Source organism: Cebidichthys violaceus, unplaced genomic scaffold (genome assembly GCF_023349555.1).
Source record: "Cebidichthys violaceus isolate CVI_PGR_0920_01 unplaced genomic scaffold, fCebVio1.0.p SCAF_4, whole genome shotgun sequence".
In the NCBI taxonomy this organism is placed as follows: domain Eukaryota; kingdom Metazoa; phylum Chordata; class Actinopteri; order Perciformes; family Stichaeidae; genus Cebidichthys; species Cebidichthys violaceus.
Window position 1 is genome coordinate 916,780 of NW_027176594.1, and position 15,072 is coordinate 931,851.

At 43.0% G+C, this 15,072-nt stretch overlaps 2 protein-coding genes across 3 annotated transcripts in view; one reads left to right on the plus strand and one right to left on the minus strand.

The window, feature by feature from the left end:
* spred2a (sprouty related EVH1 domain containing 2a) overlaps positions 1-9,313 on the minus strand; it is a 25,369-nt gene extending 16,056 nt beyond the window's left edge. Inside the window, exon 1 of one of the 2 annotated variants that reach the window (XM_068726555.1) lies at positions 8,739-9,313. In XM_068726555.1, the coding sequence (XP_068582656.1) occupies positions 8,739-8,764 (26 nt within the window). In that variant the 5' untranslated portion in view covers positions 8,765-9,313. Of the gene's footprint in view, positions 1-6,556; positions 6,957-8,738 lie in introns of those variants that run through there. The other variant, XM_068726556.1, reaches the window with a different exon arrangement.
* Positions 9,314-12,316: 3,003 nt separating this feature from the next.
* meis1a (Meis homeobox 1 a) overlaps positions 12,317-15,072 on the plus strand; it is a 36,122-nt gene continuing 33,366 nt past the window's right edge. The window contains exon 1 of the mRNA XM_068726559.1: positions 12,317-12,790. Coding sequence (XP_068582660.1) covers positions 12,779-12,790 — 12 coding nt within the window. The 5' untranslated portion in view covers positions 12,317-12,778. The remainder of the gene's footprint in view (positions 12,791-15,072) is intronic.

Here is a 15,072-nt window from a genome sequence, read left to right on the forward strand (position 1 = left end):
CACACACACACTCTGCTTCCCTCCGCTGTGTGATTCAGCCTGCCTGTCAAACAGATGGTGCTCGTGTGTGTGTGTGTGTGTGTGTAGCATGAGTCATCACTGCATTTGCCGGCAGCGTGCAGTGACACACACACACACACACACACACACACACACACACACACACACACACACACACAGGAGGGACTATATACTTGAGTTTGGTTCCAAAATGAGAGATCCTCCATTTGCAAACAGTGACACCTTCACTTACAAAATGACTGATGATGTAAAATGTATTTCACAGGCTGCAGTCAGTCAGGTGTTTGTTTTAGGACGCTGGTCAATCGGTGGGTTTGTCCTTACAACACATCGGACCAGACAGAAACCATCCCCACAACTACTCTGTGTAAAATAATTAGAGTTTTATGAGTCCTCGTTTTTGAAGTTCTGTCCATCATTTCTATCCGATAATTGTCACGATTCCATGTGGCTGATTCCTAAAGATCAACTAAAACTTAAACAGGGTGAATTTATGTAGTGGAAAGTCAGCGGAGAGACTTTCCTTTGAGTTTCGTCTCGGTTGGCGTGAGGCGATGATGTGACGCAACTCAACGGTCACATGACCGCTGTGTACGTTTCGACTTAGTGGTCTCAATCTCTAGTTTACAGTCTTCTTCAACACAGCATGATGTTCATTTAGTACATTATGCTCCATTTAGAGTCAAACAGACCATAAAGCAGGGGGATGCTTTAGGGGCGGGGCTTACTGTGATTGACAGGTTGCTACCAGAGCCGTATACGTTGCTCCTCATCACTCCAAATATGGTCAAAACAAAATGGCAACGGACAAAATCCAAGAGAGGAACTCCAGTGTGGGGGTAAAATGATGGAGACCTATGCTTGATCAAATGTTCCCACATGATGTCCACACCTCACTGAGATCTAAACGCCTCGAGATCCGATCTCGGAGCGCACAGGCTTGACAGTTAGTGCATCCTGTCGTGATCGGATGACGAAAGTCGTAATTAAAAACACAGGCGTAAGCACGACACACGATACAACCGACTGTAATATGTGCATCATAAAAGATGCAATGTTCCAGTCAGCATCCGTACATTTGTCTGAATGGCTCCACTGTGATGTAGCTCTATGTGTGTGTGTGTGTGTGTGTGTGTGTGTGTTATATAATATCACAACACACACACACACACACACATACACCACGTCCCTCTGAAGGTCTTTCCAGGTTAGAAAATGTAGGTTGTATTTTAGTGGGAGGACTGCTCTTATCAGGAGTGTGTGTGTGTGTGTGTGTGTGTGTGTGTGTGTGTGTGTGTTTGTTAGGTGTCTCGTTGCTGTCAGGCTCATAAAGAGAAGGTCAAAAGTTTATAATGTAACAACGCCCACCTCCACCTGGACAGGTGAGGTGATGTCATCCTTCTGACTCAGACACAAAGTCCAACGGCCGTCAGTGTTTCGTTTCCTTGTGAGAATCTTCTCAGCCAATCAAACCAGTCGAACATCAATAGAAAAGTCAAATGTTCCTCTATCAATTAGACAGAAAGAATATAAATGAATAGTCTTACTTTTGCGTCTCACTAGGGACATTTTGGGTGTGGAATACATTTTGGCAAGGGTATATGTTTTATTATAATAAGTTTATTATGAACTGTGTGTCCAAAATCAGCTCCTTAAGGACAAAAACGTTCCCATTGAAACCCATTAAAACCACCATCTTTGATCTCAGGGCCATTATAGTATAACATCATTCTATTATATCAGGATTTAACTCTGTGAAAGGAGAAAATAATCCTAGTATTTTTGTGTTTTTGAAGTAGACATTTTTGTCCTCTAAGGACAAATCGGCGCAGCTCTTTTAAATGTGAGGGGTTGAGGACACAGATAGCGTTCTGTTGTGCTGCTTTACGGTAAGACACGAGCTTGTTTTCCCGTCAGCGCTGTATCACCGATGCTTCCTCTCACCGACTGTCTGAGCAGAGGAAGCGGCTGACTAACGGTCTCGGATCACGAATGCACTGCAGAGCTGCGCTGGGAGTTACGAGACAGTTTCTACAGGCTAAAGGACGACTCAGCCAATGTATTTGTCCTAATAAGTCGAGGCTGATCCAACAGAATCTCCGGGCATAAAACACGGAGATAACGTTGGTCACGTCAACATCAGTTGGTAATCACGACCCCAGAATTTGGCGCTTTTCCTTGAAGCTCCAACATTTACGACTGAATAGCTGTGAGGTGATGATCCCTGACAATTCAACATCGTCAGAACTGGAAGTCACTTCCTGGGCAGAACCCTGAATACTTCCACTCTCTGCTTCTCGGATGCTTTGGCGTCTTGATCCTCCATATTCATTTATTACTGCAGCTTAGTTTACTGATGGTGAAATAGGGAATACAACTGGAAGGCAAAGACGACTTGAAGATAGGGAGAAGAAGACTGATAACTACATTTTTCACAACATCATAAGAATTGTTCTAATATTGGTTCTAGGGGTGGAAACCAGAGTTTAAAATGGGCGAACGAAGCTGCAGCAGGAAGTTTGTGTTTGGACCGGTGAGCGGCAGTGAACTCCAGAACGTTCTACCCCCCCCCCCCCCCCCCCCCCCCACAGCAGGGTCACTTTTGGGTTCCTCCAGTCAAAGCGGTTCCCGAGTCCCTAAAAAGAAACATGTCCTCGGTTCCTGCGGTGGAAACAGGCCGCGCGTAGTTATTTATGGAGGCCCAGTGTGGCCCACAAACCGCCATTTGGACATCCCTGCCCTCGAACAGCCCTGTCCTCAGAGGACACGGTAATGAAACGGCTGCTTAGAGCACTTTAACAACAGTGTGTGGATGCACTTAAACAAGCAGCATAACACACACACACACACACACACACACACACACACACAGCTGACCAGAGATGCGGATAATAGCCTCTGGTGGTCTGTTTGCTCCATCATCATGAAAGACAAACACACACACAGTACATAACTACACAGAATGCTCCCACAGGAACACACGTGTTGTCAATCACACACACACACACACACACACACACACACACACACACACACACACACAGGGTCCATCCGGGCTCATGACTTCATCATCATCAGCGTGGAAAACCTTGTGTCTCGGAGGTCTGGATCAGCAGAGAGCAGCAGCAGATGGTGTTTGACTCGCTCTCTGCCAAACTTCTCAATGACTCTCCTCCCTCGCTCGCCCATCACAAAGACGGAAAGTCTGCGTGATGTTTTTTTAAAGGTTGTTGTTTTTTTTTTTCCTTTTGTTTTTCTTCTCACCGGATGTGTGAAACGTGAGCGGCGGCGAAGTCGATGCGCATCGACCCGCAAAAAAAAGGAAATCCATCTTCCGTTAGTGGCTCATCGCCGAGCTCAACTTCAAACACCTGAAATGTTAAAATGACCCCAGGAGGTTATGGTCTGTCGCTCAAAAAGGTTCAAATCTGGTTGAATGTGTTTGAAAAGAAATGTTTTAGACACTCCAACAGCATCTCAATGACTATATGTCAACTTCATGTTGACATATAGTCATTGAGATGCTGTTTATATGTGAAAATCACGTATAAAAAAACCCGAATTTAGTCCAGTTGGACATACAACACAATAAACAAATATACATAACTACTACATAATACTCCTTCTAACCTTTCACACAGAGAGAAAACACCGGTTTCTTGGGTGTACATGCAAAATAAGTGATCAGTCCATCGGCTATACTTAAAGTGGACTGATATGATTTACTGCACGTATATAAGAAGATGAACAGCTAGTGAACTTTCTCTTTACATCTCATAAACAGCAGCTTACAGGGAGAACGTTACGAAGCTCCCTCAAACAATGGGACAGTTTAATGATTGTGATTTAATGATCACGTTCCTCACATCAAACCGTCTGTGACTTTTATTCTGGTGAACTTGGAATTCAAAGCGACGCATCAATGTCAGGTTATTTCATTAAACCTCCGTCTGGATGAAGCGACTCTTTCGGCGCTGTTTTTCATTTCCACGTCACGTAATAATTCGTCTGCTTGTCCCTCGTGTTCCTGCGTCGTTTTTTTTTTTTTTTTTTTACGACCTGTGGTATCCGCTTGAATTAGTAAACAAAAACCGGTTTCTCAGAAAAGCGCCCTGAATGCACCACACCGTGACCTTAGATTCAGCAGCGCCGTGAACCTGGACTGTGTTACTGCCGCTGCAGACACACGACTGGCTATTTTCCTCCTGATCGTAGCTTGAACAGGGCTTTTTTTTTTTTTTTTACACCTGACAGACAGTGTTCAGGACAGATTTTACACACGCATGAGCTGCTGGGCATCGACCTCATAACCTGCTTCCACCTTTCAGACTTCAAGGCCCTTTAGTGGCTCGGCTTCTGAAGCTAACGTTAGCTCCAGCAGCTATCGGGTAGATTCAAAGAGTGTCAGATGATCAGGTGTGACCCACCAGCTTCATTACCTCCATGAGTTGATGACTGTGCATGCGGCCGTTATCAATACTTACTGTAATGTTAAGTCCCTGTACATTTCTGTGACTTTGATAATGATAATGATATGTTGACAACCAATAAGCCATAAGGCGCGTTATTATGGATAATAATCACAAAGTAAATCCCACATCAGCCAGAAATGAACATAATAAAGATATCACGGCAGAGGGATGAGGTTGAAATCATTACCCCAATTTGAATGGATTGTAGGATGATATCAGTCTATATATATAAAATATATATAGATATTTTCTTTCCACTAGTCTGAAAGGTGACATGTTATGGAGGTAAAATAGCCCAAAATCTCAAAAGCGGCGTCTGCGATCACCGGAGCGTCTCAGCTGGAGTGACCGGACACCAGCAGCTCAGACGGAGGTCAGCACCAATATGAAGTCGATGTTTTCGTGTGCGGGTGGAGCTGCCTGCTGACCTTTCCTCAATGTCATTGTCAACTCCTCCTCCCTCCCCCTCCGGCATCATCGACAGCTCTCTGTGGGCGGGTCCGGGGGGGGGGGGGGGGGGGCATCGGTTTGCCCGATCAATAAGAAACACCCCCCGCATAAACACCTCTGGTGAGGGGGTGTTGGGGGGGGGGGGGGGAGAGTTTCAGTCCCTCACCGTCCAATGAAAACCAAGAGTGCTCCAAACAAAACAAATGAAAACTCCCGAGCAGGTATCAGATCTCCTCCCGCTGCACGTCGGGCTCGTTGGTGAAGCTGCTGAGCTGCTGCTGCTGCTTGATGCTCTGACTACACAACAACTCAAGACGATGATACCGCTTCACCCCAGTGAGACTGAGCGACGTCTTCTCTGGATTTGTTTGACTCTAATTTCGCTTCAATGAGAGAACTTTCGAGATACTGGGGTGCGAGTGGGATACTCGCACATGTTCTCCTCGTTTGGAACAAGCGCTTTACAGTTTGTTTTTTCTTATCTTTATTCAAGAGCGTCGTCTTTCAATTGAAGCGCTCAAAATGTTTACCTCTTTCCCTCAAAGACCCTGACCCTCGCACTCAAGAAGCCCGTGCTTGCGCTCGGATTTGCTCTGCTTCAGCTCAAACCGTATGCTTCCTCTCAGATGTATTGTTGCTGACACAGGTTCCCTGCGCTCCAGTGTCCGTCCTTCTCCTCACACACGTCTGGGTTTTTTGGCGCAACAAAATCCCCCAAACCAATAGAATCCAATCTACAGCCAATGAAATGACCCCTGCTCTGTTGATGGTGCGTTCACTTCTTAAGAGCATCCCCTGTTACTCATTACCGGGATCTTCCACTCCCACACTTCAAGGTTTTATCATGTGCACTTCCCTTTGCTTCATTTACGCCTTTTGGAGATCAATCTGTTGACGTGATAATAAACAATGATAGGAAGAAGCTTCTTCTGTAGGTTCAATTGCATTAACACAAAAGAGACTACGGGCAAATATAATATAAATAATAGGACTGCATAATTAATCAAAACTTTATCAAAATTGCAAAAACGGCCTAATGCAATTTTCCAATTGCAGGATGTAAAATGTTTCAAAATACCATTTTAAATGACATATTGTGTTGCTGTGGAGAAGTCCTGGCCGACATAACTCAAGGAAACATCTTTGTTTGGTACAAATCAACAAAGTAATCTAATATCACAAATCATATCGCAATGTCAGTCAAAATAATTGAAATAAGATATGTTTTCAAAAAATTGTTCAGCTTTAATAAATAGTCCCATGAGTGTTAAAATATGTTTCAAACGTTACCGTCCTTTACTTGCATATTTTATTTTATCACAATTACACATTGTCACCAAAATGTCACCCGAGCAGAGGGGTTAACTCGGCCTGAGCTGACTTCTCACTGTGAAGGAGACGACGAGCGTATCAACAGATTTTAGTGAGTCAATCAAATTGAAACTAAAAGTGCGAGGGGGTGACCGAGGCGAAAAAAAAACGACACCCACGCGTCCAAACGAACAGCCTGCTAACCTGCTTCTCTCTTGCGGCCTGGTGCAGTCTGGGTAAACATTTCACAAGTCGAGCCTATTATCTGGCCGAAACGCGGGCCGCATGAGTCATGTGTTTACCTGCAGGGGTGTGCTCAGCACGAGGCCGTCCAAAGAAAGGGTGGCCTGCTTCTTCAGGTCACCTGCAGCCTGTACGCTCTCCACCCGGGACACACAATCCGAGTTCAAACGGTTGATTTATTACAATTAAGAAAACAACATCTAGATTCTGATAAAAGATCTGCTAATATACACTCACATGACACGTTCCTCTCACTGCTGCATATATCCATCGTAACCCTGAGTGGACTTTAGCCCCTCGGTGCGCCGCTCACCTTTGCTGCATACCTGCTGCCACATCTGCACACCTGGAGGTTGTTCCCGGACCAGATTCACTCGATAACATCCATATCTTTCTGATCGCTGCATCCGATCTGAAGGTCTCAGTGTGTTTCAAATGAACTCATACGACCACGTCTGAAGTCAAGCCTTTCTACCTCCTGGCTGCATCTCCCAGATCTCTCTCTCTCTCTCTCTCTCTCTCTCTCTCTCTCTCTCTCTCTCTCTCTCTCTCTCTCTCTCTCTCTCTAACAGCTTTCGACTGTTTGTTGTCTCAACGCTATATGCATCCCAGAAATGAGCGTCTTCAGAAAGTCTTTCCAGGAAGACGTTCGGGGTGTTGCACTCGTTTGTTACCACGAAAAATAGCAGAATTGTGAGGAATGAAAACAGAGAGGAAAAAAACAACTGTTGGTGACGGAAAAATTACCAAAATTGTCGGACGCATGCTCGGTCTATTCCAGTGTCTGTTGGAGGTCAGGACGCCGTTTGATGCTCCAACGAGCACTTCTTCAGAACCATACCGACGTCTTCAAGACTAGCTTTGGTATTTTGTAACCTGGGCCCTACCTTCACCTTTTATTTTGTGTCTACGTGGTTAATGTGTGCAGCCATCGGTTCAGCATTGAAGGAGAACGTTGCAGCCGCTAAACTGGTCGTACAGCAATCGTATTAAATGAAGCTCCTCACCGTCGATGTATAAAAGTGCTGTTTCTTATCGTGTCGTGTGACTTGAGTGAGCGAGAGTCGGAGAGAGGAGTCCAGCTGTTGTCTGAGGTTGTTGTGTTCGAAGGACAGAAGGCGCAAATTTAGCTGATTTCACACACGGTGGATTTTCAGAACGAGACTTCTTCAAGCGAAGGCGCACAAAAACAAACAGACCTCATCGGGAGAAACTTTTTTATTTCTCTCTAAGATGCTGGACTCAAAAGCCGTTGCCCCGATTACTCACTTAATTACTCATAAAAACATGAGAAAATAGGGTTAGAAAACACCGGAAGTATACCTCGCAGTCATTACGACGAAGGACAATATGACCGCTACCATGATACCTTTCTACAGTCGTAAACTCCTTCCTGGTTTTAAATATTAAATAGCTTTAATAGCTTTAAGTTTGCCAAACGAATGAATCTGTTGCTCCAGCTCTTTACAGGACAGGACCACACGTCTTTATTGCTGCACCAAAAGCAAAACTACTCGGCAATAAACCTGATTCCGATTCCCAAACCTGGAATCTTGGATCGTAGTTTACCGTCTAATCTGTTCCTGGAACATTTTCTCAATTGGATAATTAAATAACAACAAACCCCTTCAGAGGAGGAATAATCCCACTTTAGTTGATCTGGTCACACAGCCTGTGGACACATGCACCCTCATGATGAGTCACAACGTACAGTGGCCTCATTGGAAAGGGGTCACGAGCCAGACGGGCCGCTTCATACAGAGGAACCGGGAACCAGCGGTTCCTATGAAGGAAGGACATGCTAACATGCTAACTGATGAAGCCATGTTGGGATGTTGCATGCGATGCCTCTGCAGAACCTCCTCTGTCTGCTCTGTGAAGTCCATCATGATGCAAACTGCACCCCCCCCCATCCCCGTCCCCCGTCGCCTCCTCTCTGTTGTGACTGTATCACATCTGCAGGAGGCTGCACGCGCTTCTTCTGCCTGTGAAATCTCTCCGACCTCAACCAACCTCTCCACGAGGAGGAGGAAGATGAGGAGGAGGAGGAGGAGGGTGATGAGCTCCCCCCCCCCCCACCGCCCTCAACACTTGAGCCCATAACAACATATCAGGACCAATCCCTATCCATGTGATCAATGCACAAGCGGCGGCGCGCCAATACGCAGCTGATCAGAATAATTAGAACATAATAATGATGCGGTGTGTTGTTATCATTATTATTATTGTTATTATACTCACTCGTCTGGTCGCGTGTCCTCGCTCATTTTTTTCTGCTTCACCTCCGGTAATAATAAGCTCCCGCCGCGGCTGCACGGTGCGGTGTCTTCATGCTTCCTCGCCCTTCAGCGGCAGCGGCGGCGGCGGCAGAAGCGGCGGAGGATCCGGTTCTCTCCCTCGCTCCGCTCGGTTCTTGATGTGCGTTATGTATTCTCGGATCTCCGTCTCCCTCCCCACTCCCCCTCCTCCTCCTCCTCCTCCTCCTCCTCCTCCAACACCACCTCCTCTTCTTCTTCTTCTTCTTCTTCTTCTTCCTCCTCTTCTCCTTTCACTCCTCAATTACTGGAGCGCATCCGAAGAGGCGCATCCGATCTCCTCTCCCACCTCCTCCTGCTGCTCCTACGCCTTTTCTTCTTCTTCTTCTTCTTCCTCCTCCTCCTCCTCCTCCTCCTCCTCCTCCTCCTCCGCCGCCTCCTCTACCTCCTCCCCCGCCGGACCGAGCTGGAATGCGGTGACCGAAAATGGTGCGCTGGTATCGGTGAGGATGGCCCCGGACGAGCCCCATCTCCTCCTTACTCCATGTTGGATTCAGTGAGCGCAGGCAGAGCGGAGCGGACTGAGGAAGAGGAGGAGGAGGAGGGGAGACGGTGACGTCAGGCCCGAAGGACTGCAGAGTCACGTGCTTTCACCATATCATAATAATAATAATTATTATTATTATTATTAATATATTTTTTATAATAATAATAGTTTACAAATGCTACACTGTATGTGTCATATGGCAGCAATAGATAAACCAATAGACCTGCAATATTGTAATTTTAATATTTGTATTATTGTATTAATTCTATTTTTAATAAATAGTATGTAGCTACACTAGCAGCAGCAAATATTAAATATGAGCAATTGAAACACAACAAAAAATACTAGTTTCTAGTAGCATAGTATTATTAGCAGGCCTAGTACAGTATTCTAGTATAAATAGCAGTGATAAGAGTAGTGGTTTAAATGAAAAAAGTATTTTTGCCCAATGGTATATTAGTAGTAATAGAGGGAGTAGTCGTAGCTGTAGTACTGGCAGTAGTGGAGGTGGTATCAGTACTATTTAATAGTAGTAGTTACATCACAGTAGTGGCACTGGAAGTAGCAGTAGAGGGACCAAGTGTACATGAAGACATCCTTCTTAGGACAGAGGCTTCTTACATACAAACACTTGGCACTATGTCTCTGAAAGGCTCTATTGTGTGTTTTCATGTTAAACATGTCATGTGACTGATTGATTGATTGATTGATTGACTGATTGATTGATTGATTGATTGATTGATTGATTGATTGATTGATTAATTGATTAATTGACATTTATTTGGGTTTAGTCATTGATATAGTGTGTGTATATTTGTTCTCTTCCACGCAGACAGTTGTTTTACAATGTGTTCAGATTCTAGATGTTTTTTTGTTTGTTATGAGCATAAATGACCACAATGTGTTTTTCAGGTAACGTCATATTTATTTAAAAGCACCTGTGTAAACTATTCTTCAAAATAAGAGCCCTAGTTAATATTCCCTTCAGTTAGTTATCAGCTGACCATCAGTCAAAACACGCTCTTCTTCTGTCACATTTAAAAACGACCGTGTTTAAGTGACACCTTGTGGCGGAGTCGCGCTCCTGCAGCTGCACTTCACATCTGCTCCACAGCTGTTGTCTCTACAATAATCTACAGTGTTTGATGTTTATTTGGTGAAGAAATGGAAGACGTGACTCTCTGTGTGTTTTATATTTCTTAGACCTTATTTAATTGTGTCTTTTTTTTTTTTTTGTCTCACTTTATTTGGACAGTCCGGTGCAGATACTCGTCCAGTGATTTTAATGTGTCTCTAATAAAATCTACTGACCTGAAGCGGTAGAAACGGGGTCGGGGGTCGAGGTCTGCAGCATCGCGCTGAACGCCCTGACTTAGATTCATGTTTATTTAAATACATGTCAATGGTGACAAGTTTTTAGGATCATTTTTTCAAACCACTAATTTAACCCACATTTCCAATGTCAGTCCATATTTCTTCATATCTTTGCCAAATTATTATTAAAAGCACAACTTCTGTCTCAACGTTGACTCCAAAACGTACTTTATGAAGGAATAAACTTGACTACTTCTGATTTACGGGTTTGTTTCAGATGAGGATGAAATGAGGATAAAACCTGCAAGGCACAGGAAGTAGAAGAGTCCAGATACATTACAGATCGTGGAGCAACACGAGTACTTATAGATCAAATGATACAGGGAATTAAATAAGGAACTTTTATCATTTTTAAGACTTTAGCTTCAGCTGATCAGAGAAACCCCATCAATGCAGAGCTCTCTGCTGTTGTGTGTTTATGGTACTGAATACCATCTTAACAATAACCTGAACATGCTCTAATATGTTGAGCTCATACCTTATTATATATATATATATATATATATATATATATATATATATATATATATATGATTAATAATAGAGAGCGCTCTGGTGTTGACGCTTTACGAACACTAGATGGAGCATGCGCACAAGAGTTCAGCAGTCAGCGCAAACTATGTGAACAGCAGCTTGTTTTCTTTCCCTCATTTAAACTTTGACATTATTTATTTATTAAACAGATGTATCTTCTTTATCCAGAACGAGTGCAGTCGAGTCTTAGACTTAGACTTAGACTTTAGGCTCGATCTGAATATTCTAGTATTATTTTATCAAAAATATATCTGCCTCAATAATGAAATTCAGCTGTCAATCATTTAAAAAGTGTTTCAGTTCTAAAAAATCATTATGTGTTTCACGTTTAAAAGGAAAAATATATTTGTCAAATAAGATATCATTATTATTATTATTATTATTATTATTATTATTATTATTATGCCTTTGATATGTATCTACTGCAGACATTTGTTCTATACTTTTTACTCGGGGCCATATTAACCTTTGCATGCGGCCCCTGATGAGCTGCGGGTCCCTGTTGACCCCCCTTTCTCCCACGCCCTCACTGTTTATGCACCATGTAAACACAATGTAAACTAAAGGCCCCAAAACTAGATTGTAACTCGGGGCCCCTTCTGCAAAGTGAGGTCCTCGGTGTTATGTAGTACTGCAGGTGTCTCCTCTGGGCCCCTCCCACTTCAGACAGTTTTAATAACACATTTGCGGTTCATCAAATAACCACAGAAGCACAGCCACGCTGTGAACCAGACGTCTTCAGGCCCCTGAAGCTTCTTGTTTTTACTTTGAAGTAGTTTTATTCCACCTTAAAATAAAAAAAGACATATAAGTTATTCCTGTTGTCGCAATGAATTCATAAGTTGTCTTAATTGTTGCCTCCCCAATAAGAACGTCAGGTGGAGACACATTTGTCCCCTCGCGTTCCCTTCATCCACCTCGCGGTTGCGCGCCTTGGCACGTCTCGTGGTAGCTGCGGGGACGCGCAGGGAGCCTCTGCTCCTTTAAGTGGGGAAAAGAAACTATTCACTCCCCTCCCTCCCTCCCTCCCCTCGTCCCTCCGTCCCTCCCTCCCTCCCCTCACACCCCGACGGCCTGCTCTGAGGGAGGAGGAATCCGCCGCGCCGGAGCTGCGATGGGGATTTGAACGCACCTCCGCGCAGAAGACAGCGCTGCACGGCCCCGGCTCAGAGCGCAGCGGGCGGGTCCGCCTCACTTTGTCTCCCCCCTCCCGGTTTGGATGTAACCTGATCGGATTTGGCCTGCTGACTGAACGGTTGGTTGGGTGGTCGGTGGTCGGTCGTTGCTTTGGAGCTGGAGGCCGGGAATAGGACAGCGTCTGCCCGGGCTCGTGCTTCTTCTGGTGGCGGAGTGTCGCCGTCGGTCGGTCGGTTGGTCGGTTCCCGTGGAGAGCTGAGCGGAGCTCGCAGGGACCTGCTGCTGCTGCTGCTCTCTGTGTGTTTGTGCGTTTCTCTTCGCGGCTGGACTCCGTTACACACCGGATTAAGTGAATAACGCTCCGGTCCCGGGGAGTTGGATGTGTGTTTTGCCCCGCAGGAGTCACCTGGAGTCCGGGCGGAGAGACGGGGCCGATGGCGCAACGGGTGCGTAAAAATCCACTTTTTAATTCGAGCGCAGAGAGATGATGAGAGAAGGACGGCGCTTCTTCTTCAGCTCGAGTTCGATGATCAATAAACTGAGTTTGGATTTGTGGGAAACAGTTTAAATTCACCCAAAACTGAGACGAAACTACATGAAACTATTCAACTCATAAACACATCAACCCTCTTTGGAAACTTGTTTTTATTCATATTAACGCTGTTTATTTAAGCTAAATTATATTTACCATTTTAATTTCACGAACTATGATCAAAACTTTCTCTCGTGCGCAATATTAATTCATTTAACTTTTCATTTAATTACAGGTCAGATTAATTCAATGGTTGTGTTTTATTCCAAACAATATGACAGTAAATATTAACAGAAAGAAGCCATTACGTGTTATTCATATTAACACATTTATTTACAAATAAAAACATTCATGGACACTTTTCTAAAACTGAAACTTTGTTTAAATAATTAATAAAAGTGAAACTCTAACGGAGCTTTAATTTAGTCAAACAGAAAATATTTTATGGATCTAACTGAATTTATTTTGGATAATAAAAGTTGCTGTGATTTGTAGAAATACATTTTGTACAAAGTATTTGTTCCTTTTGGAGTTTATGCCTCAGTTTTGATTTATGACAAAAGTTTTCAGTTATAAATAAAATGAACGAATCATTTCATTTCACACAACTTGTGAGCATTGCAACCTTATTTTTTAATCAAAAAACTAAAAATCATATTTTAGAGGAAACACTTTCTATTCACTCATATAAACACACATTGTGTTGCACGTGCAGCGGGCCGTTTGTTAGCGGGGCTCAGTCGGTGTGTGTCGGCCGGCTGTGCTTCAGCGGCGGAGATTATTAACAAATATAACTCTTATTATTCTCGTATTATATTTGTTTCACGGCTCACTAAATCTGCCCCGATGAACCGCAACACACAAACGGTTCAATAAAGTTTGTTTTGAACATGAAACTATTTCTGATATTAAAAGCGGAGTTCACGCAGGCGGCTGTTTGTCGAGGTCAAAGTTTAAACTGCGTTTTGTTGATCAGTGATCAGTGATCTAATCCGATCACTGATCACTGAGACATGAAGACTCTCCACTGAGAGCTTCTGCTCAACCGTTTGAACATCAAACGTTCTTTATAACTTTATGTTCTGACTTATTGTGTATCATAACTAATGCATGGTCACAGTGGAAACCTGTTGCTGCACGAATCAGGAAAATAAACTGGAAATAAGGAAACAAACGGCACCGTGATTTAAACAAAGAAGAACTCATCAATAATACATTATTCAAATTAAATTCTAATTGTTTGCCTTTTTAGCATTGGAAGTTCAAAAATAATAGTTATACACAGATTATTTAAATAGATCAGGTTCTTTACAGGACTACAACTAAAACCATGTTTTTTTTAAATTTAGAAGTTATAACTTTTATTTTGTTAAAATGTCTTTTTTTCTTGTTGCTTTTGAAGATTAAACATTTTACAGCCTTTTTTAAAATAGTGTCAATTTACCTTTAAAAACACACAAAGACCCACAAAACACAGAGATCAACTGCAGACGCTTCAATTAAAAAGAAAACTGTTGAAATAAGGTCATTCTTTTGAACCATATGTTAATATGTACATATATATGTATATTGTAGCATTACACTGATTTACTCCCAAACCAAAGCATGTGTACACGTATCTACTTCATAGGCATAAACATTTTAGAACAATTCCTGTTTTCTTTCTAAAAAATAAAATAGATTTTTGTCCGTTAAGTCTTTAAAGTTTCTAAACTTTTTGAGGAAATCTACAAGAAGACGGCCATCATGACTATGATTCAAAATGAATGAACATTTCAGTCTGACAGAAACATTCTACGTCTTATAAATATCAGAGACCTTTTGTTTTAGCTTGGTGGTGTTTTTACATTCGACTGCATCATGTTTTTAAAGTGTTCGTGTTATTTTGTCCACCCCCTTTATAGAGAAGCCCCCAGTGCAGAGACACTATTGTTTCAAGTGGCAGGCTGTTATTTTTTTAAACAGCAGAAGTTAACACAGAATTTCTATGATTTTTATTTTTATTGGTGTTTTAAAAGTTTAAAAAAGTCTTTCACAGTAAATAAACCAGGGGTGGACATAATAATAGGAACATCTGCACCCCCCAACTCATTAAATAGTTTAGCTTTTCAGAGACGTTTTAATTAATAATGTTAATTTGTCTATCTGTGTTTAAAAAGAGGTTCCAGAGCTGTCAGCGTGTCTTTTATTTTGAAA